Source organism: Tinamus guttatus, unplaced genomic scaffold, assembly GCF_059628265.1.
Source record: "Tinamus guttatus ecotype Peru unplaced genomic scaffold, ASM5962826v1 Tinamus_guttatus_pri_ptg000589l, whole genome shotgun sequence".
Taxonomy (NCBI): domain Eukaryota; kingdom Metazoa; phylum Chordata; class Aves; order Tinamiformes; family Tinamidae; genus Tinamus; species Tinamus guttatus.
The window spans coordinates 166,361-189,524 of NW_028289123.1; the positions used below are offsets into that span (position 1 = coordinate 166,361).

The 23,164-nt window shown below is 57.8% G+C and overlaps 1 protein-coding gene across 1 annotated transcript in view; it reads left to right on the top strand.

The window, feature by feature from the left end:
• LOC104568808 (plexin-A2-like) overlaps nt 1–23,164 on the top strand; it is an 87,910-nt gene that overhangs the window by 18,743 nt on the left and 46,003 nt on the right. Inside the window, exon 3 of the mRNA XM_088534696.1 lies at nt 9,613–9,747. Coding sequence (XP_088390822.1) covers nt 9,613–9,747 — 135 coding nt within the window. The remainder of the gene's footprint in view (nt 1–9,612; nt 9,748–23,164) is intronic.

The window sequence follows — 23,164 nt, forward strand, 5'->3', positions numbered from 1 at the left end:
GGACTCGGCCCTTCCGCGGTCAGGTGGAAGTGTGCAGGGAAGCAGGGACAGGGTAGGGATGGGAAGCAAAGAATAAGTGGGCTCTAATAAAAGAAGTCGAATGAACCTGGGCTCTAATAATGAACCTGGGCTTTGCTCAAGCTGCTGTGGAGTGAATGCTGAATGCGTCGACTTCGTTCTGTCCCTGACATCCCCAGCAGAATTCCCCAGCAGTGTGTGGGACTCGGTGTAGGAGCTGGAGGAAATGGGAAGGGTCGGGGTATCAGAGGGTTGGAGAGGATGGAAAAACGGCTCCGGGCGCTGCAGGCAGCGCTGCCGCGGACACGGGGGCACAGGGATGCGCACGGAGCGGGCTCAGAAGCTCCCAAGTCTGGGTCAGCCCTGAAAAAACCCCCCGTTAGGTGCCCACGAGCTGATGTCTCCCTGCTTAGTAACATCCCATATGTTTTCATTTTTGGGTTTTTTTCTTCTTCTTCTTGTGGGATCGCTGCCAGCTTCCAGCTGGGTTGGAAATGTTGGGAGAACAGCTGTTTCTGCCTGGTTTTGGCACTTTGCAGGCAGAACCAGAAATACCGAGGTAGTGTGGAAATAGCGGGGTGGGGGTTGCATCCGTGCCAGGAAAGCCGCTCCGTCCCCTCCACCCTCCCGGGGCAGAGCCCAGCGCTGCTGTCCCCGGCTCCTCGGACGGAGCCGGCCCGCGGGACGCGTCGGCTGCTCCTCAGCCCCAGGGTTTCCTACACTCCCCACCGAGAGCGAGGTGGGAACAAGGGATGCTGCAATTTCTAATTTCACTTCAATCCGTATTGATGAGTTGCGTCCAACCAGGGCTCTCTGTTTGCAGTCAATAGTTCATACCCAGTCTGTCCGTGAAGAAAAAAAGCAAGTTTGAAGGGAGGAAGAGGAATTAGCTTTACCAGTGCAATGCAAGCAAGCATCTGGGCTCGCTCTCCTCAGGGGCTTCTCTTTAAAAGGAGCTTTTGAGCTGATAAATCATTTTTGTTCCTTTCTGTGTAAAGAAATCTCACTGGCTTTGATGCAAAGGAGCAGCTTGGCGGCTTCTGCTGGGTTGTTTACAGACCCTGTGCGCAAGGAGGGAGCGGAGACGGCGCTGGGGAGCAGAGCCTGGAGCCCAAACACGGGCAAAGCGCGGCGGAACCTCGCTCACTGCATCAGCCTTTGGCCGCTGTCAGCGCTGAGAGTTATAGCTGCAAAAACATATACGTTTGGCTCTTGCATCCCGCAGCATGTAAACATCTAGTCCTCGGGAATCAGTTCTGCAAAGAAAACAAAGCAAAGCTGGAGCTGGGGAGGAGGGTTTCAGCTTTCTCCCTGCAGAAAGCGGGTAGCGATTTTACAGCCTCCCACACGCAGGAATTTGGCCTGTACAGCAACGTTAACCAACACTAACAAAGTGGAGACTAATACCCTCCTTCCAAAAACAACCAGCCAAACCCCAAAACCCTTCTAATATGGCACAGAGGGAAGATTAGAAGTCTGCTTAGAGAGACCCATCAAATACCTCCCAGAAGTGCCCCTCTTGCAAATGCTGCAGGAGACTGTCAGAGAATGAAAGATATAATTAGCCCAGAAGTGGAATAGTCTGTAATTTATGCCCTAAAATGTTTTTTAAAATATACAAAAACCAGATCATCAGTGGCTGTAGTAGTTCAGCTGCTGTGCTTTTGGCTGGGAATGGTTTCAATGATGGAGGTATCTTCTAGCTTGGTGTCTTTGCTTCGAGGAGGTATCTCGTGGCTCTGCTTTCTGGGTTTCCCCGCTTCCCTTTGTCCCTGTTCTCCGTTCCCATCCCATCTGCCTTCGCTCCCGGGTTTCCGCAGGGCACACGGCACGGGGGCCCCTCCAGCCTCCGCAGCTGGTTCTGGTTCTGGAGACCCATGGGGCTCCATGAGGACCTCGAGGGCCGTAGCTGGAGCGGGCGCGAGCGCAGTTTGGGGACGCCAGGCCCATTGCGGTGACACCGCTGAGTGCTGCTTGTGAAACAGGCGTACGGGCACGGCGGAGCGGGGCTTGTTTCAGTGTTGAATTACTGAACCACACACGCTGTATTTGCCTAACCAGCTAGCCCTGAATTGCTGTTCAAACAGTGCTTTTCTGCCTGACGTTGGCAATCAGGGAGCTAATTACACTGGATTAGGGTTTTTCTCTTAATTACATGAAAAATTTAGCGCGGCTGATGTTCACGAGGCTGCAGGGGATTAAGGCGGGAGCCGTGTGTTTATCTGCAGGTCAATTATGGAAGCAGAGACAGGAACGTGCCGGGCTTGTGGCGCTGCCGCCCGCGCACCCCGGCCTGGCGGGGCTGCAGGATGCGGGATGCGCCGTGCGGGATCCTCCCGGAGCAGCGTGTCACAATGCGGGATGTGGGATGCGCCGTGCGGGGTCCTCCCGGAGCGGCGTGTCACAATGCGGGATGCGCCGTGCGGGATCCTCCTGGAGCGGCGTGTCGCAATGCGGGATGCGGGATGCGCCGTGCGGGATCCTCCCAGAGCAGTGTGTTGCAATGTGGGATGCGGGATGCGCCGTGCGGGATCCTCCCGGAGCAGCGTGTCACAATGCGGGATGTGGGATGCGCCGTGTGGGATCCTCCCCGAGCAGCGTGTCACAATGCGGGATGTGGGATGCGCCGTGCAGGGTCCTCCCGGAGCGGCGTGTCACAATGCAGGATGTGGGATGCGCCGTGCGGGATCCTCCCGGAGCAGCGTGTCACAATGCGGGATGCGCCGTGTGGGATCCTCCCGGAGCGGCGTGTCGCAGCCCGAGCTGCCCCCCTTGCTGCCGTTCAGCTGCTCGTTGGAAACTCGGAGGTTCTGGGAAAGAGCAAGTGCCTCAAGCTCAGCGAGCAGAGCACAGTCGGGGGAGAGGGTTGTTCTTTATCCTTGATCTGCCCCACAAGAGAGGTGGCTCAGTGGGCCCAGAGCCGCCCCACGGGCACGTCCGCGCGTGCCGGCAACGCGAGCCTCCCTCTGCGGGCAGCCGGGGGACAGAAGTGCGAACAAGCACATAGAAAAGCATGAGGAGACATTCACTCCCCTGGATTGTTAGGCGTCTGGATCCTCTGGGAAGCTCCAACGCTCCAGGTGCGGCGCAGGGCGGGCGCTCCGGGCTGGCCCGGGAAGCAGCCGGGTGCAGAGCCGGCGTGTGCAGGGTGAAGGGCTGAGCCCGCGCTGGGGGCCGCTGGGCCCTGTCCCCAGGCCACCCCGCTGTGCAGGGCGCACTGGGGACGGCCAGAGGCCGCTGCGTGGTGCAAGCGAGCGCCATAGCGGACAGTCCGGTCCAACTGGCTTGTGATTCCTTTTTGCACGGACACAGGGGGCACATTATTTACCCCCGTGCACATGGGCACGGGTGGGCTGGTGTCACCCACATCCAGGGTTGTTTTGGGGCCTTTGGGATGCAAGAGCTGCAAGCAGGGGGTGACCAGTGATTCCGAGCTGCCCTGCACGAGCCCAGCCCTGTGCAGACCTCGGCGAGGCCCGGGTGCATCTGGAGGCACCAAGGACATGAGGGCCTGGCCCGTGAGCTCCCGGGGTGCTGCTGCTCCCTGCCAGCTGGGAGCAGAGGGAGAAGGGCCCGTGCGGGAGCCGGCGCTCGCGGCAGCAGCCCGGGCTCCCTGTGCACCCTGCGCGCGCTGCCGGCAGCCCCCGGAGCTGTCGCCGCCTGCGACAGGACGCTGCAAACCCCTCCTGCCCCGGAGCTGCCCTCCCCTCTGCTCTCCGGCACTTTCATTTACTTCCCAGCTGCAAGGGAAGGAAGCGGATGAAAGCGGCGCGGAGCGAGGGCGGGTCGGGGCAGGACGGCAGGGCCGGAGGGGAGCGGAGCAGAAAGGCCGGCGCGCGGCGCCTCACGCTGCGGAAACTCCCACCTCGTTCCTGCACTCGCAGGCCGCTCCTCGGCCTCTTTGATGATTTCCTTGCTCACTGCCAGCGTGTGAAGCCTGCAAGCAGCAGAGTGCTGTTAACGTAATGATTCCTATTTCCCGGAGAAGCACTGAGCCATCTCTTTTAAAAATAATACAGGATGGAAAGGGAGAAGGGTGCTCGTCGCTGCACAACAGAAAGAGAAGGGCACTGCACACTGGGGCTGTTTTCGGGGCCAAATGAGAAGCGAATGGGCTTTGTACGAGTGCAGCCGTGCCCCGGGCTCCGCTCCTTCCCGGGACGCTCTGCTGCATCCCCGGTGTGCGCCGAGCGTCCCGGGAAGGCAGCGCGGGATCCCGGGAAAGGGCTCCGGGAAGAGGCAGAGCTGCCCCGTCCAAAGCAGTGTGACCGAGTCAGCCAGTCTTCCCAAATGTGATTCTAATGAATCCATCCCCGGAAGAATACTGCTTAATTAATTAGCAGTTCATTTGCATGAGGTGGCACATTATTAAAGTTCTGCTGCTGCAAGGAGGGCTGTGACAAGGTGTGAGCTGACAGCTTTTCAAATAAAAAGTCTTTTAAAGAAATGATCTTCCGAACTGGCAGCTTTGTTCTAAAGGAGCCTCTCCTGCAGTCATAAATTGAAGACATGGGGGCTGCTGATTAGGCTCTGCATGGGGCCTCTGCACCAGCCGCCCTTTCCTATCTTAGAACATGGGCTTTCCAGGGGGTGGAGGGAGCAGAGGGGATGGAAGAGGGAAATCCTGGGAGAGAGAAGACCCAGCAGCCTCAGTGCAACCTTCTGCCAGGGTTTAGCTCCTGATGTGGTGTCTGGGCTGCAGCTGGAACCTCCGGAAGGCAGCAGAAATGTCAGGGTTCCTCAGGCCAGAGCGAGGAGGATCTGGGCTGTCCTTGGTAGACCCTGGACCAGAACAGCGGCTCTGGCTGTTCCGGGGCATGTTCTGCCTTCCACATGCAACATAGCGTGACTTGGATGCTCAGAAGCAGCTTTCATGGACTTCAGGTGTGCAGATCCTTGGATTTCCTTCCCTGGAAGGGCCACCACCTTCTCAGCCTGCAGACCCTGCAGAGAGGTGGGCACCATCAGTTGAATCCCATCAGGGAATCCCACCATCCAAGCAAATGCCGAGGCGGACATCTATCTCCTGGCACCTGGAGCATCTCTTAGCTACAGGGAGGGGGTGGAGGAAGAAAATATCTCCAAAAAAGGAGAATCGGAGAGGGAGGCAGTCTCGGTTCCGTGCTTTGTACCGCACCAGCAGCGGGAGGAGAAGCGGGCTGCTAGGCTGGGTTGGCATGGTCAGAGCCTTAATGCGTATTTGATGTTGAAAACTACAGCAAGAATGAAGCAAAAGGGCCCTAGAGAGCCCTCGAGACCTTCGGTGTGCCTTTCCTGGCGCTTTATGAGAGGGGAGGAGAGGAGCTTTGGGAAGGATTCAGGCGGGTTGTGTCAAGGTGCCCCTGATGAACCCACCGGTTGGGTCGACTTGAAGTCGAGTCTATAAGAATTCACTGAGAAACCCTGAGCTGTTGTTCGCTGTCCCACGCACCATGAATCTGGTGCTGGATGGTGCCACGGGGCTGTCTGGTGCTATCCCAACCTGTTTGCTCCCTACTTGGGTCAAGGGGCTTCCTATTGCAGTTAAAAAAAAATGAGCTGATTTAGGCGTCTCTCTGGCATTTGATATGAGAGTGCTCAATGTCTGTGCATACGTGTGCATACATGTGCTTACATACAGATCACCCTCCTGAGGCCTCCCAGGGCTGTCCTGGAGGGTGGAAGTGAAGGGGATGCCCACCACGACAAACATATTCTATCCTAATTTAGGAAAAATGCACAGAGGAAACGTGACAGGAGGGAAGGAGCCTGGGCTGTGAGGGGGCCTCCAGGTAATGAAGTTAATTGGATATGCTGATTTGAATTGAATGTGCATGTAAGGGTTGTCATTAATTTCCTTACGGACATATCTGTGATTTAAAGAAAAGATACTTAATGGGATTAGCGTTCCACTTGGGTTTGGAGGGGGGACTTCCCACGCGGAGCGGCTGTGCGACCGGGCGGCCCCGCGTCGCGCACAGGACAGCGCAGGGCGCCGGGGCCGGGTCTGCTCCCCGCGGGACCGCGTCGTGTCCGGGGCTCGCGCTGGCGGATGCAGATCCCGCATCCACTGCAGGCTCCGCGCAGCCACGCAGCTTCCCTGCGCTTTAGTTAGGAGCCGTGAGCGGCTCTGACCCGGCTCCCAGGAGCACCCGAAGATTAGCTGATGTTAGCAGTTCTCCAGGGAATTTGAAGTGCGAAGGGTACTTTACTCGCAGAAGAACCTCACATAGGGCCTGGAGGGCTCTGGAGAACTCCTCGTGTGGAGATTTGCGTTTCCCATCCCGGATTCTCCTCTCCCTGAGGATGCTGCACTTGCATCGCAGAGGCCAGCACAGACCCCAGCACGGTGACGTGAGATGAGCTGGTGAAAAACGTGCGTTCATGAGAGGGATGGAGAAAGTGCCTGATCATCACATGCGTCTTCGCCTCCTTTTTAGCTTGATCGGAGAATAGGCTGCCTTAATTAAATTGGATTAGCAAATGTAAATGCCTTCTGCAAAGATTGTTTGATAGAGGCACGCGCAGGAAGTCCAGGCTGGTTTGTTTATCTTGTCTTGTCTTTGGGAAGCTTTTGCTTTGCTGAATCTCTTGTTTGTGGAAACTACCGTTAGTAGGGGCTGCTATTAGGAAATTACCTTCAGTCTAGGGAGAAGAAGCCGTGCAAAATCCCTGATGGAAAGGGTAGGGGAAGACTGTCAAACCGATACTGTGCTGCAGCCTGATTCAAAAACCTGCTAAATTTCCAGCCCTGAAATAAGAAATCCTGCAGTTTTGCAGAAAGCTTTTTTTTTGTGGGGGGGAAATGCTCAAGAGCTGATACTTGCAGCTTTTGATGGCAAAAAAAAATGTGGTAATTCTACAAAGATGTGCCTTGGTAGTTAAGGACGCTTCGTACATTGCCCTCATTTTCTACAGGCGATGCTCTGATGTGAATCCAAGACCTGAGAGAATCCTATGGAAACGTCCGTTTTACACAAATGCAGTGTTATTTTGTATTATTCCCCCTCAAGGGCTAGAAATCGTGGCATGGAAGGAGCAATCCCGAGGCTCTGGGCTTGTCTGAGCCTTTCGCTGCGTCACCGTTAGGTGCAAAGAGCCCAAGAGCCGGAGCCTCCCTGGCCTGCGCTCGGGGACAGCCCCAAACCGGGAGCTACCGGCACAGGCGCTTTGGGAATCCCTTCCCATGGGGTGCTGGAGTCGGGGGAGACGCTGCGGAGCTGGAGGGTCCCCCGGGGTGGCCTTGTCCTGCTCGCGGGATGTGCAGCCCCTTCGTGCGTGGGCTCAGCGAGCTCTGAGCCTGGCACCAGGCGTTCCACGTGAGAGCGGGTCTCACCGAAACACTAATAATGAGAACAGACAGGTCGTTTAATCATGGAGAGTTCCTACAAAGACATTCAATGTCATCTAATGGGAGCCTGCTGGGAGAAGCTGGAAAGGAATCCAGAGGTACGTTGGATCTAACGCAGGCTGGGCAGAACGCGCCCTTCCCGCAGGAGGCCTCTCGGAGCCTCTCGTCGCGTGAGGTCCGTGCCCGGCTCGCGCTCGTCCCCGGCCGCGGCGCTGCGGCGTGCGCGTGGCACAACGTGGTGTTTTGGTGATCTCTTCAGCGCGCTGCCGGGCGGCCATGGGGCACACGAAGCTCCGCGCGCCGGTGCAGAGCTGCGGAGCCCCCGCTCCGGCGCGTGCGGGTGTCCGTGCGCCTCGGCGGGTGACGGGGTCGGGGGACAGAGGAGCCTGGGGCCGCGGGCAGCCTCGTCCTGCGCCTCCGTCTCCTGCCGTCCCGGAGCCGGGGGGTCGCCACCGCGGTGCTGCCGGGCCCAGCGGTCCGGAGCGAGCCCTCCCCTCGGCTCCTGGGGCGCCCGGCAGCCTCCGCCCTCTGGAAACGAGGAACTCGGGTGTCCATCTCGTGGCGCATCCTGGCAGCGTTCCCGCAGGCGGGCATGTGGCAGCAGCGTCCCCATCGCTCGAGGATGCGGAGCAGGTGGCACGTGATGGGGTGTCCTCCCTGGTAGCGCCGGTCCCTGCGGACAGGGACCCCCCGGCAAGGCCCACCCGGGCCGGGAGCAGTAATTAAATCCCAACAAGACTTTAATGGAAGGACTTCCGGCGGCGTTGCCATGGCGACGGCTTTAAACAGCGGCGCCGAGGAGGCCGCGGAGGCCGCGGGGCCGGCGACAGCGTTGGGCTGTGGCGCGGGGCGTCCCCCGAGGGCCCTCGTGCTGGACCGGCTCCATACGGACCGCGAGCCGCTGCAGGGAGCGCGGGGGCCCGGGGCGCCGCTGCCCGCGGCTCCGTCCGCGGGTTTCTGTTACCACGTCGCGCGTGGAGCAGCAGCGCAGAGCCGAGGCCGGGGCAGCGGGACCCGCGCTCCGGGACCCGGCAGGAGCAGACGTCCCCTCGCAGCTCCGCGCTGCCCCTTCCGGAGGTTTAGGGTTGTCCAAAGCCGCTTGTCGAGGCCGCCGCCTCCGCGCTGCAGCCAGGCGCGGAGCAGCAGGAGCAGGACAGCTCGGCACGCGGCGCGGCAGATGGCATCTCCGCGCTCCGAGGTTTTTCCAGGAAGGGGCAGTCCCCGTGCTAGCCGCGTGCCTGGCCAGCGGGCAGCAGGATCTCTGTCGCCGGGAGCCGCGGGGCCCGGGGGCCTCCATGGAGCCGCTGGCTCGCGTGACTGCTCTAATCTCCCGGCCCTGGCGTGCGCCAGGGTTTTCCGCTCCATGTTATGTAGACAGCATGTTGCAATCAAATGGCTATTCAAATATGCAAATCCTGGTAGGAAAGACAATGTAAATTGTTTGTTTATCCTCCTGCCTGCCCCTCGCGCTGCTCCCAAGGCTATGAATTATTAACTTTTGGAAGCGATGATACGTTCTCAGCAGCAGCAGCTCGTGGTGGCGATGGGATTTGTCGCAGGTTTTCCTGCGGGGCAGGGAGCTGTCTTTTGGCATGGAAGATTCCTGCGGGGGGTCCGTCAAACCGGAGGAGCCATCTGGCCACGGCGCTGGTCATCGCTTGCTCAGCAGCGCGCGCTGGGCTCGCGTTACCTTGCCGAGCCTGGCCTAGCTCAGCGCGGTGGGATGACAATGTCATCTCAGGATTTGAAAGCAGAGCTGCTATTTTGGGGCAGCAGGAGGAGATGGTGATTGTTACGGGCCAGTTGGTTCTTCAGATGGTGCTACGTGAGAGCAGGGCTGAGCGTCCTTCCAAAGCAGCCTGTAGTAATGGTGCACAGGGGTGATTCTCATCAGCACCCGAGTACTTTACGTCGTGCCAGTCTGTTTGGCTTCACTTTGCTTTTACTGTTGGATGCCTGTGAGTGGTCACAGCACAGTGGCTGGCTTTAAGCTCGCCTCCCAGCAGAAAACTTGCCCTGCTTCACAGGCACTGGGGAAATAACGTTAGCCTCAGTGCAGAAAGCAGCTCTGCTTTAGCTCTTGCATGTTCATGGCGCTTGCCAACTGTCTTGGCTTCGTATCTCCAAGTTGCAAACTGTTATTTTAAATTTGATTCTTCTTCTTACCTTGTCCTCCCCCTCTTCCTTCTCCCCATACCCCTCCAAAAAAAAAAAAAAAAAAGGAATTTGGCTGCTATGAAGTCACCTGTTTGTGCTTTTTCCAGATCCGAGCAGATGGTCCTCCCCACGGTGGAATTCAGTATGAAATGGTCACAGTTTTCAAGGACGGGAGCCCTATCCTTCGGGACATGGCCTTCTCCATTGACCAGAAGTATCTGTATGTCATGTCGGAGCGGCAGGTAAGACGTTCTTTGTATCTCCATGCAGAGATTGAGCAGGTACTAAACACGTCCAATTGCACTGCAGAGTAGATAGTGCCTTCCAAAACTAGCAAAACTGTTTCCTAACTACCCTATAGCAAACCTTTGAAATATGATGGTTTCATTAAAATATTAATCTCATGGTGATTTTCACAGGCAGCCTTAGTATCCCTCACGTGCTTCTACCAGCGACAAAACAACCTGAGTAAATGTGAAACAGTGAAACAGTTTTTTAGCAAAATCCAGTGGGGATGCCTCCGACTCATCCTTTATGAGGCGAGAGAGTCTTAATATTCATCAAAGTGCTAATTTGCTTAATTGTGAAACAAAATGATGTGAAGAGAATTAGCAAATAATGCAATATTCCTGGAATGTTAATGCCATTTCTGCGGGGAACCCAGGTCCAGGTACCAAGCAGGGGGCGGGGGGGACGTTCTTGGCTGGGCTGTGTTTATGCACAGCACAGGCTATAGACTGTGTTGATGTATAACTGCTTCCCAACAAAAACCCGATGGATCATTCCTGTAGCAAACCCATCTTCTTGCTCAGTTAGCAGCTGCTAGGATCAGCTTTATGCTGAAATGAGTTGAGAAAAGTAATTGCTTCATCCTAAATCTGGAGCTCTGCTTAGGCGTCGCGTCCTTCCACACTCGCCCTGGCGCCCGTCCCAGCCCTGTCTGCATTCGCTCCAATTTATGTGCAGTTCCTTTGAGCTCTCCATGAGCCTTTCATGTTTCATTGCCAGCTTCTTCCAAAGCAGAATATTTGACATTTGCTTTCACTCCCACAAAGCACAGAAGCAACAGTTGCACAGCCCGGTTCAGGGGCGAGGGGGAAGAGAAACTTTGCTTCCAGCTACTTATCCCGAGCTCTTTAAGCACATGATTTAGGAGTGCTTATTAGGGGCTTTCACAGGCGCTCTTCCCACTGCACCTGCTTTCAAATAGCTGCTATGGCAAAAGGGAAATGATTCTGGCTCTGACTGCTGAAAGCGGAGCCTCGTTTCGCAGCACGGTTCTAGCAAACAACCCGCACTGCTGCCCACGAGGCGAGCGGGGCGCGAGGAGCGCGGGATGCCCCCGAGCCGGAGCCGCACGACGCGCGCAGCCGGGGCAGGAAGAGCAGCCGCCAACGGCGCCGGGAGCTGTCGGCAGCGTTATGCAATGCCCGGGCACCGAAATAGCAGTAGGTGCCGCAGGTTGGCGTCGAGAAGCAGTTTCTATTTGAAGAAAATACATACATTAATCAGAACCCTGAGTGTTGCTGCCGGGATGCTGTCAGGAGCAGAGAGGCCCGAGGCTGCACCCTGGGATTAGGCAGCAGCAAGGGGTTAATGTCTGCGCAGGAGGAGAACGTCGAGGGGGCCACCAGGAGCCCCCGGGTTAAGGACATTCTCATTATATGGGCCAGTGTGTGGTGCAACCTGCATCAGCAGCCTCTGCAGGTGCAGAAAAGCTTCCTAGATTTCTTGCTTTTAGCAAGAAAGCCCCACTGAGGCTTACAGGAAGAAAACGCTTTTATATGTATATGGTTTTCTATGTATATATATGTATAAAAATATAGTGGCTTTATAATAATTCAGTCCTGAAGCATTAATTGTGCGTCAGGAAGACTGGGACTCTTTTAATGTATGAAGGCTCTGTGTGTTTCAATCAGGCAGGTCCTGCAGGACAAGAGCAGTTTCCCAGCTCCCCTTTGCGGGCAGTTCTGCGGCCTCGTGGAGCCCCCACTTGCCCCCGCAGCCCCCGAGTGCTCATCCCGCGCTGGGGCATCGTGCGAGCACCGAGGAATCGGGGCAAAGATTTTCGCGGCTCCTGATAGAAGAACAAATTGCTGCTATTTTTAATCCTGGAGCGAGCAGAGGTCCCGCGCGAAGACGCGGGAGGCACCGGGGCGGAACCGCCGTCTCTTGAAGACTTCACCGCTTAATCAAGGGCTATAAATAAGAGATTTAAAGCAGCGGGATCAAAGTACTACAGGCTTTGCTGGGAAGAAATCTTCCTGCGCGAGGCAAGAGAAACGTGGTTGAACAGGTCTCTTTCCTTCCTGAATTTCACCAGCGCCGCAATATGGGGGCCACAATGACACTTGGAGCGGCTGCAGGTTCTGGAGCGCTCGTGGGAGCACCCGAGCAGTTCCCTGCCTCCCCACATCCATCTCTGTGGCTCTAGGTGCGATATTTGTGTAATATTTGCTTAGCAAACGCCCCTGCGAGCAGCCGGGGATGTGCGGGTGTCCCCAGGGACAACGTGTGGCACCCCGAGGTGCCCACGTCCCGCGCGAGCTGCGCTGCGTCGTGCCGGGTTTGGGGACCGCACGGAGACGCGGCCGGGCAGGGGCCACCACGTGAGTTAGAGCTGGCACGAGGCCTGAGAAAAGCCAAGTACTGAGCTCCGAGGCGGTAAACACTGGCGTGCCCTGAAAAGAACCGAGACAACAGAATAAAAAATGCACAAGAGGTGGTTAAAAGGGTCTGGAGCCATTCGGATGGCAGGGGGAAAATGACCTGATTAAATTTTTAACTATATTATCTGCGAGTTGAGCAGCCAGCTGGGGGACTGGTGCAATCCTGGGGAAGTTTGAAGCAGGAGCTGGGAGAGCAGCCGCAGGGCTGGGCTCCACGTGCCCGTGCCCAGCACCAAGCGCTGCCCGCAGCTCAGGATGGGCTTCTCCATTCTCCTCCCTGTAGTCAATTAGGAGTAATTAAGGAATTCAGCTGCAAAGTAGTCTGAGGTCATTACCAACATCCACCTGACAAGAAGGATGTGTTAATTAGCAGTAATTGACCAGCTCAGCCTGGTGGGGCATGTGCTGCCTCATTTCCCTGCCCTGCTGGCACCGTGGTTGTCCCGCTGCCCCGGTGCAGGCCCTGGGGGCTGTATCCACCCGTGTCCGGGGTGCCCGTGGGGCACTGGGATGAGGAGCTGGCACCCCTTGCAGCAGCCGTGGAGGAAGCGGTGAAAAATGCACCAATGCAAAGGTGAAGCGTTGCGGGGCAGCGGGTCGGTTTATCCGACAAGATGTGTTTTGGGCCTTGCTCGTGTGGTTCCTTCCTCCACGTGTGCACGAGGCCTGCTCACAGCCTTTGTTTGCTTTGCTCTGTTTTCCTTCGGGTTAATCTATTTTTTCCCCTGCTGGTCGCAGCCATGGGGTTCCCCTTTATTTACTGTGGCATTTTCTTCCCTTTCCAAAGCCTCCTGTTCCGCAGTCCTGGTGCTTAATTCCCAGGCAGGCAGCCTCGGGAGTGCCAACGGGCAAAGCACGAGGCCGCCTTGGAAGCGTTTTGGTGTCTCCCTGCACCGACAGACCCGGGTCTCTCCTCTGTGCTTTGCTCTATAATCAGAGCAAGGCGAGAGCTCTATTCCCCAGACAGATAATTCCTCCGCAGAGAAATGTGAAATTTCACACCGCCTATTGCAGCGAGTGCTCGGCTATGAAATTTGAAAGAAAACCTCCGATTCCTCTTTCTCTCTCCAGCAGAGCTTTTTTCTGCTCTTCCTGCCTCCTTTCCGTGCTGCCGTAGCAGTTAGTCTTCTCAGCAAATGAGTTTGGCGGCTATTGAGCCGGTGAGGAGGGGAATTATTCGCACCGGGCACGAACAGAAAAGAAACATAACTCACAATATGGTGAGGGGAGCTCTGAAATTGCACAAATTATTCTATTTTATACTTTAATTAGTTTGAATTAGCAAGGGGAATAGATGCATAAAATGATCCAGTGAAGGGTGAAATGGAAAAAGGGATATGCTATAGAGTATCACTTTATTATTATGAAGTTTGCAGGAAGTAAGTGGAGCTGATGTGCAGGCCCTTGCCCGAGTCTGCTCCCACAGAGCTCAGCCGTGGGGCCGGGGCCGCCGTGGGGCCGGGGCCCTGCTCGGCCCGGCACATCGTGGGGCTCCTCCTTGATCATCCCAGCCTGGCTCCTTCCCCATCCTCCGCGCTGGGGCTAGCAGGGGCAGAAAGACACGGAAAGGCTTTAGTTAAAAGGCTTTAGGTCCACCCTGAATCTTCACCTGAATGCCCTAAGTCATCGTCATTCTGCCCCCCGGGTACTGGGAAGTTCTGCAGCCGCAGATTGGCTGGGTTTGCACTTTCAGTATCTCTGTTTTATTGGTTTCAGTCCAGATCAGATGGGGGAAATGCAGCTCTAAACAGAGATTCCTGCAGTAATTTTGAGATGAACAGTACTTAAAGAAAAACAGCCTGAATTCCAGGCCAAAGCTCCAAATTACCAACCCCGCGGGTTCTCTGCATCCTGCTGCAGAGGGCAGCCCTGGAAGGAGATGCAGTCTGGGCCGAGATGATTCCCGACCCGGATCGGTGTTCCTGCTTTGCTGACCGCTGCGGGTCGAGCACAGAGCGCAGGAGCAGCAGCGTCTCCAGCCGCGCGAGGAAGGGGCCGAGGGTTCCTCGGGAAGGTCTCCCGGGAGCAGGTGGCCGCGGGGCCTCCGGAGCGGCCGCGCTGTTGGCATTCCCTGCCCGGGTGGGAGGGCACGCGGCTCTGCCCGGGACCCGTGTTTATTTTAGCAGCGCGCAGGAATGCGCCGGGCAGACTAAACAGCGCCGCGGGGCTCCCGTCCCCCAGCGCGGCGGCCGTCGCAGGAGCCAGCGGTGCAGCCCGGGGCGTCTGCACGGGCCAACCCTGCTCGTGCGGCGCTGGAGCCCCGAAGGAGCCCGCTCCCGCTTCCCTGCACGGCTCCAGCGCGTCCACGCGTGTCGCTCAGCGCTGCCGGGTTAGTGCACGGAGCTCCGAGCTGCCGGAGCAACGTGGCTCTCCGGAGGAGAAGCTGATGCACGAGGAATGGGCTCGTTCCGGCGACCGCGTTGGAGCTGCACAGCTGCCCGGCCCCGGCAGCGCTCGGGGCGCTTGTTCCCTTCCCTGCGAAACATCTGGAAGTGGCCGTAGCCGGCGGCTCCGTGTCAGGCTTGACTGAGCCGTAGCCTGATCCATCACGGCAGCCCGCGCGTTTCGGCTGAGATTCCGTATGCATCGGTGGTGCCAAGCCACAGCTGTGAATATTCATGTGTTCCGGCCTTTCTTTGTGCCCCGGCTGGGACCTTTTTTCCCTCCAAACCTCCTTGAACGTTGGCAGGGCGGGTAACCAAACCGAGCTGGTTTCCTTGTTTCCTCCTACCAAGCCCCACTCGCAGGCTCTTCCCCGTCCCTTTACGAGGTGACCCGCAGGCAGGCAGCTCTCAGCATCCTGGGTGCTGTTAATATCTCGGGAAGAACGCGCTGATAAGGTTGGTTTTGGGGAGAGATGGGAGGGGAGGATGGATGGCCGGGCCTTGGTGCAAGCAAGCAGACCTTCCTACTGCAGCAAGAACGTGCTCAGATCCTTCCTTCGGTGCCTGTCTGGCACTGGATACAAACCTGCAGCCCGGTCCGGTTTCCTGCTCCGGTCCCATCCTGTGACCCGGGAGCGGATTTGGACCTCGGCCCTGCAAGGGCAGCGCAGGACCCCCGAGCCCGGCCCCGCACCGCTGCAGGGAGAGGTGAAAATGTCATTGCAATCCCAGCTGGCAATTTCGGATCCTTTCTTAATGGGCTGAATGTGGTCCCCATAACTATAAATATTCCTGGCTTGGGTCACTTGAAATTGGAGACTTAATGCTATAGAAGGGCAGGGCTTTATTTTATTTTTTTCACTCTGTGTAATCATATTGATGGCAGCAGTGTAGCAGTCTTGAGTTATGGGTGACCAGAGAGAAAGAGGGCATCTCCTTAGCTCCCCGTTGTTATTGTCTCTGGGTGCAGAGCAAAATGTGTAGGCTCTGGGCTAGATTGTGTAAATCTCGTTAGAAAGCCATTCCCAGCTAATGAAACCCTGGGAGAGAGGGATTTGGCTTCCCAGCCTTCAGCCTTATAGCAAAGGCTGGAATAAATCCATCTTCAGTTGTGTGGAGCTGTTCTCCCTCTCCCCCGTTGCACTCCTGTGTTTGTCAGCTGAGTCGGATGCTGTCGTTGCTCTGCAAGATCAGCTGCGGGTCAGTAATTTGTTGCCTCTGCACCTGAGTGACTTCAAGTGCAATTACCTTCTCTTTTTTTTTTTTTTTTTTTAAAAAAAAAAAGGAAGTAAAAACTAGTGTGCAAGGAAATCTCACCTGGTCTTAAATCCTTACGTGGATGCAGCAAACAGACATGCAAATAATTAGAGCTCCCCGCCGCGCGCCGGCTCCGCAGCTCACTCGGCAGCGCGTGGTGAAGCAGGATTGCTGAGGGGAGCTGCAGAACTGAGTGCCCGGAGGAAGGTGCATCCCTCCCTGGCTGCTGGAGGCGCCGGGAACGGCGCGCGGAGCCGCGGGCCCGCTCGGATCGAGCTGGTCTGGCTGCGCCCGCGGGGCGCTCGGCGCCGCTTTGCCGGCTCCTCCTGCTCCCGGGCCTTGGCTTGACGGCCCTTCTGCTGCAGCTCTGGGTGCGTCTGTGTGTCCCTGGCCTTGCTGGTGCAATAGGTGTCATGGGGGACACGGTCTTTGGCTTCTGGATCCTGCACGCAGACCCGTTGCAGCTCCGCAACTCCCGGCGTTCATATCCAGGGACACACTGCCGTCCCCGTTCGGCACAGAGGGCTCTAACGCCTCCTGTTACAGCTCATCCTTGTAACGTGCCTTTCCCCCTCGCCGCCGCGTTCACAGTCGCAGCAATCGCAGTTTCTACGGCTCCATTTTTCCCTCCTCTTTCCCTAGCAAACGCAAGGTAGGAAAGCTGCACGCACACCAAGGCGCTGGCGGGAGAAAAATGGGCTCTGCTCCCAGCTCGAGGGAGTGGGGAAACCTGCACCCTCTGCGCGTTGCAGGGAGAGACCACCCGAGAGCTGAGAACGACCCGTGCAAAACCCCGGGCTGCCCTGGGTGTCCGCACGGCTCTGCCCTCTCCTGCCTGTCCCAGCGACTCGGGCCGTCCTGCCTTGCGCACGGAGAACTCTCTGAAGGCTTGAATACTTTCTTTATGCTCTAACTAATCTTCTTAATGCTTTACAGCCTTACAGTTCTGTAATTGAATGCATTTTATTTAGAAAATAACATTTAGTGCCACTTTGGATTTCCAATTATTCTTCAATCGGACTTTGAGGGCCTGATGTCTTTGTCATTTTGATATGCGCATAAGATGGCAACATCAGAGCAGCCAAACAGCGAATTATTTCCACTACTGATTACTAGGCTTGTGTGTAAAATGTGCAGGGCCAAATTTAGTCTTGGCATAAATCAACTGAAATGAATTAAAGTATTACACCAGCAGCAAATCTGTCCCCCAGCTCCAAGGATGCCGGAAGAAATTACAGCAGCCGTAGCTGTCCGCAGGGAGCAGTGTGAGCGTGTCCTTGCTCTGGCTCCTGTCCTGCACGGGCAGGTTTCTCCAGCGGGCAGGAAGCCTCTTGGATGAAGGGGAGAGGGAGGCTCCTTTGCTCATGGAAGAGCCCCAGATGATGGAGCTGTGACAGGGCTGCCCCTTTTGCCTTGCGGGTTTGTGACGGCTCCTTGGTCCTGTGGCGCTGCAGGAGCTGGTGCCGAGCAGTCGTTGGGGAGGATGACGATGGAAACTTTCCTGTAAGTCACTGCTAGGACGTTGCTGCCCGTCGCCGTGTGTCCTTGCTGCTCCGAGGGGACGCGCAGGTTTGATGTGTGTCTCGGCGAGCTCTTTGTTTCTAGCTTTGATTCCGGCCTGCAGTGAAATCGCTAATTGAGGGCACGCGCTGCCGGAGCGCCGCGGTGCAGCGGGGAAGGAGGAGGCTCCGGGACGGAGCATCCCTGGAGCCGCTCGGGGACGGGCCTTGCCGGAGGGCCGCGGCCTCCTGGAGCCTGGGCCCGTCTGCAGGGCTCCCGCGCGGCCCGTGTTGTGCCTCGATGTCCATCCCTGGTGCGAGGGGGCCATCGAGCCGCGCTCGGAGCGTGAGGACGGGGCCTGCGTGCCGCGGGACAGCGATCCCCTCCGCCGGGGAAAGGCCTTAGAGCTCATTTTCTTCCCCAATTAGAGGCTGGGTGTACTCAGGAGGGTTCATTTCTCATGCTGGTGGTCAGGTTGACAGCTGTAGGGAGCGATATCCAAACGAGGACCCGAGGGGCAGAGCAGCAGCAAATTGGCAGCGTGGGCTGGGTGGCGAGTGCTGCGTCCACGAGGGAGCAGGGAGCAGGACCACGAACACGGGGATGTGCCGTGGTGACCGCGAGAGCTGCGTGGGGTACCGAAGTGCCTTGGGTCTGAAAGGATCTGTGCAGTTCCGCTCGTGCCTGTGCATTTCCTCATAATTTCCTGTAGTAACTGAAACATCTTGGGGAGCCCTGAAGTGGTTCAAAACTTGGGAATGGGGGCTGTTCACGTGCCTGCCCTGCAGCACCCAGCAGGGCATCCCAATGGAGCAGCAGGATGTGGAGCCTGGTCCAGGCACGGGGGCTCCTTGGGGCGCAGCCTGTGGGGCAGTGGAGCAGGTCACAGGGGGTGTCAGGGATGGCTGCAGGCAGCATCCGAGGGGGATGCTGATGTTTTTCCGTGCAGGAATGAAGCAGGGACGGAGCTCGGCCCTTGGAGCCGGGAGGGAGCGGCGGGCAGAGCGCGGCGCTCCCGGCCCAGCTGCCGCCCGCGCGCACGCGGCTCATTTTTCATACTGAGCCCAGCTGCTGCCAGCGCCTCCCGCTACCCCTGTTCCTGCCAGTTTTATGAGGAGACGAATAAGGAGGGGAAACAGATAACTGCAGAGGTTCATTTGCCAGTTGTCAGGCTGCTGGCGCATCAGAAATAGAGTCATCGCTCGGCTCCCTCCTCGCCAGCGGTGCCGGCGCCTCCTCGTTGGCAGCGTTACTTATTCATGGGCCCTTGGGCACTCGCCGTGTGTGAGCGGGGCCGGGGGCCTTCCCGGCGGGAAGGAGCAGTGCCCGGGGCCGGCAGGCTGGATCCGGGAGCAGCCGGGGCTCCGATCGGAGAGCTCCACGCGCCGCCCGGCTTCTCCTGCTCCCAATAAGCAGCCCTGGAGAGAGGGAAGGGAGGCCACGCGTGGAGCGGGGCCGTCAGCCCCGGTGGCCGTCCCGCCATGCGGAGCCTCGCGGCAGAGCCGGGCACCCGCGCGGGGGGATCGGCCACCCGGTGCCTCGAGCGCCGGGAGCCCGACCCTGGCCAGCGCCTTCTGCCCAGGGACGGCAGCAGAGGCTGCGGGGCCAGCGCGAGGTCCCCGAGGCCGGAGCGGAGCCTCCTCAGGCAGCCCCGGTCAGCAGTGGCCCCAGTGAACTGATTTTCCAGCAGCCAGTGTGGTGGGACAACAAATACATATATTATATATATATATACACACACACACACATATATGTATGCATCTCCCAGTACTGCTGATGCTTGTTGCCTTTAGTGGCAACGAGTTCCACGTTTTAATCAAGAGCGTTACGAGGATCCTCCCTGCAGTTCCGGGGCTCCCTGGAAGCGGATTGCTCCCGACTCCGTGCAGCTCATTTATTGCGAGGTCTCGGTCGGAGCGCGCGCCCCGGGGTCTCTCCTCGAGCTGTTGTGCGGGCAGCCTCGGCAGCAGCCTGCGTGATCTCTGCTTGAGTCCGCAGGCTCTATTGCTGTGCTGATGCCAATTATATTTACAGATATGTATGCAGATGCTTCTGAGGCTTGGGTAGAGCAGAGAGGAGCTTCCTTGCCCAGAAAGCCCCTGTTCCGAGTGCCGTATCCGGCCGGAGCTGCTGATGTCAAGACCCTGTTTACAGCAGGGCCGGATTTGGCTTCCAGGGACAAGTGACTTACTGCTGCAGCACTGTGAACGTTAATGCAGCAATTCTGGAGTTTACATATGAGCTCTGCGCTTCTAACTGCAGCCCATTGCCTCCGCCTCGCATCAAAGCGGCGCCCGAGCTTCAGAGCCGCTCTTTGATTTGCTTCTCCCGAGCAGCAAAACAGCAGCCTGAGGAAAAGCAAGTGAGGACGGCAGGGAAGTTCTGTGCTCAACCTTCCCCGGCTATAGGAGCCGCTGCAGCTTTTACTGCTGCTTCGGGGAGGTCCTGGCTCAGCCGCGCCAGCCTCCCCGGGGCTCGTCTAGCCGTGGTGTTTGCAGGGGGAATGTCGTGGGGAAGGATGGGAATGTCGTGGGGAAGGTTTAACGGGCGCAAAGCACCGTGTTGTGCCGTGTGACCGCCCGAAGCCCCTACCTGTGTGTTTAATGCAACCCCCCGGCGAGGGCTGGTGCTGTCCCTCCGTGCTGGCCCCTCGCCACGGCGGCCAGGGCTGCTCCGGAGTCACCCCAGCACTTGGGAAAGGAATGTTAAAGGGCTGTTATGTAAAGAGGCCGCTGTCCGAGCACACTGTGTTTTCAGTGTAAATCTGCTGCAGGGAATGATTAAACCTTCATTTAGTCTTTTTTTATTATTTCATTAGATAAGATTTATACAGGTACGGCCCTGGAAAGGTCACCCGTCCCCGGCGCACGGGAAGAGCTCGGCGCGTTCTTCCCTCTTCCCGCCGGGCGCTCGGGGTGGGAAAGCGCCGGCCTTGGCGCCGGGGCCCTTCTGGGGAGCTGCTTCACGTCGGCCCTGTGCAATAAGCGCTTGCAAAGCCATTTAAGGTCCCTTAATGGCAAAACATGGGCAACTGGTGACACCCACGCGTGCCCCCCGCCACCCTGGGTCGGCTGCAGGCGCTCGGCGCTGCTGGCTGGGGTCTCCTTTGGCAAGGGGCAATGGGACAGCCCCGATACGTTGTTTTTTCAGCCTCTCCATGATCTCCTCTCCCTTTTGGGAAAGAAGAGCCCGAGCAAGCGAGGGGAGAGGGAGGATGTGCTTTAACAGTAAATATAGCCTTGTTATTTATCGATGCCAAGTAATTGAAGTAATTTCACGTCGTTTTTAAATGCAGTGCCTTGGGATCTAATCTATCTGTCTGATATTAATGGGTAATATTTGGTTGCCTCGTTCATTCATTACAGTTTTCATTAAGACTCTAATCCCATTTAGGAGCCTGTTTGTCATTTTAAACTCCTCGGTTTTATCTTTGCGTGCCGTAATCCTTTCTGGCAACTGAAACTCGGGAGCCGCAGGGCTGCGGTTTGGGGCAGGGGCCTCCGCACGTGGTTTGGTGGTGACACGTGTGGCCTCGGTGCCTCCGCTTGGGCTCGTGGCCTCCCCTTGGGGACACCGGCCCGGCCGCATCCCCCCGCCTGGGCCGAGCGGGGGTCCCTGGCGCCCAAGGAGTCCAGGGCTAATTAGCGTTCCCAGGAACCGACCCATTGTGCCGTTAATGAGTCTCTGGCACCGCTCCGACTAAAACAGTAATTTTAATAGCGCAGCCCACTTGTACGTGTTGGCTGAGCACCTAATTACCCTGCTCCCAGCTCCAGCCTTGTTCAGACCTCTATTTTTGCCACTTACCAAAGAGCGCGGCAGAGGAGTGCGCTCCTCATAATTACGCACCCTAATTAATTTTCTGTGCGCCTGTTGAGCTGGGGCAGGGCTGCAGGCAGGGTGGTGCGAGCCGCGCGGTGACGCGGGGCTGGGGACCGGCGCACGAGGCGCCTCCGATCCGCCCCGTCATGGGATGGTCCGTGCCGAGATTTGCTGCCTCTGCCCTGGGAAGCCTCTGCGGTCCCTCGTGCTCCAGCCCATGCTGGGGAGTAGCCGAGGAGGCTCCTGGGGCGCTGGAGCCGGGTGCAACGGAAAGGTTGCTCGGATCAGAGTTTAAGGGACTTTCTCCATGCGCTTCTGCACCGCTGTAATTAAATAATCCCTTTGTAGTCATGGAAACGTCGTCTCCGGGTCCTCTCCCGCTCACCGTTTCACTGCCAAAAGTCGCGGGCGCCGAATTGATTCCGCCAGGCCCTGGTAGCTCCGCAGCCCTCCCTGCGCGGCCGCGGCCTCCCCGCTCCTCCCCGTGCGCATCCCAGCACCAGGGAGCCGGATCCCGCGGGACGTTCTCGGCGCGAAGGGAAGCAGTAATGACACTGCGTAATTAGTTACTGAGAAGGGGTTTGTCCCGAGGCTCCGGGACGGAGCAGAGCCCTGGCTCCGTTGATGAGTTCATCACTGGAGACACCAGGGCTTTGCTGGGGCTTAGCCCGACCCTGCAGAGAACCCCCGAGCACGGAGAGACCTGCCAGGCGCTTGCTCCGAGGGCCAGGAGCACTTGGGTGACTTATCTCCTTCAGTGTAAATAGAGGGAACTATTTGCATTTCAAAACTAAACACAGAAAAGCAAAGCCCTCTCCAAACAAGCCCCTGTGCTCCCCATGGAGCTGCCCCGGGGCGGGAGGGAGGAGAAGGGAGCAGAGCTGCCCGCTGCTCCTGCCGCCTCTGTTCAGCTCCTCCAGCCTTTGCTTGGCCACTGTGGAGAAAGGATCATTTCTCTGTCTGATCCCAGTGACTCTTGGCTGGATTTTTCCCAAATCAGCAGTGATCCGTGGTGCTTTTCCTGGTTATCCGCACACCTGCTCCATGGTGTGCTGTGTCTCCTGCGCTGGGACAGACACAAATGCTTTGGTCTCACCATGATAATCAGGCTGGCAGAGAAGAGTTTAAAGACACGTAGAGCCAAGGGTTCTTCTATCCCAGCTCCAGGAGGAGGAAGGGAATGGGCTCTCCCTCTCCATGGTCCCTGAAGGAAGCAGCTCTCAGCCATGGGGGTTCGCAATAGCTTTGCGCTAACGCATGGAAATAGCCGACTGTCAGTGGGATTTCTCCTGATTTTCCGTTAAAATGAAACATATTCTTTAGAATGCTGGATGCTGTTAGGTATTTGGCTTGCAACGATGGCCAGTAACATATTGGTCTTGTGAGCACAGGGCTGTGGACCTGCGGACACCGCTCCGGAGCCGTTGGCAGCCTCGGATCGGCTCTCCGCTGCTCCCTGTCCTACGTCCCCGAGCCTGAGCCATCCCTGCGTGTCGCATCTGCAGGCTCCGGCCCTCGCTGCAGCCTCCGCGTCCCTGGGATGTGGAGGTTTCCTGGGGCTTCCCCAGGGTTTCCCCTGGCCCAGCCGTGCGCGTCCTGGGGCCGCGGGCTCCGCTGCGCCGCTCCCGCAGATGCGCACGGGTTTTGTTGTAGGGAAAGCTGTCGAGTGGGCTCAGGAAACAAGAAGAATAGCAGCCCTATTGGTGTCATGTTTAGAGAGGAACTGGGTTCTCACTATATCAACAGCACTTGGCGTCAAAGTGGCCTTTGTCCGCCGAGACACTGCTGCCTTTCAGCCCCGCGCGCCCCAGCTGCTGCGGCCGCCCGCGCTGCACCGGGCACAGCACCGGGCACAGCACCGGGCACAGCACCGGGCACAACACCGGCACGGCACCGGGCACGGCACCGGGCACAGCACCGGGCATGACACCGGGCACAACACCGGCACGGCACCGGGCAGAGGTGAAGGAGCTCTGGAAGCGGCCGTCCAGGACGGGCACCGGAGCGGTGCCGTTCGGGCATCCCTG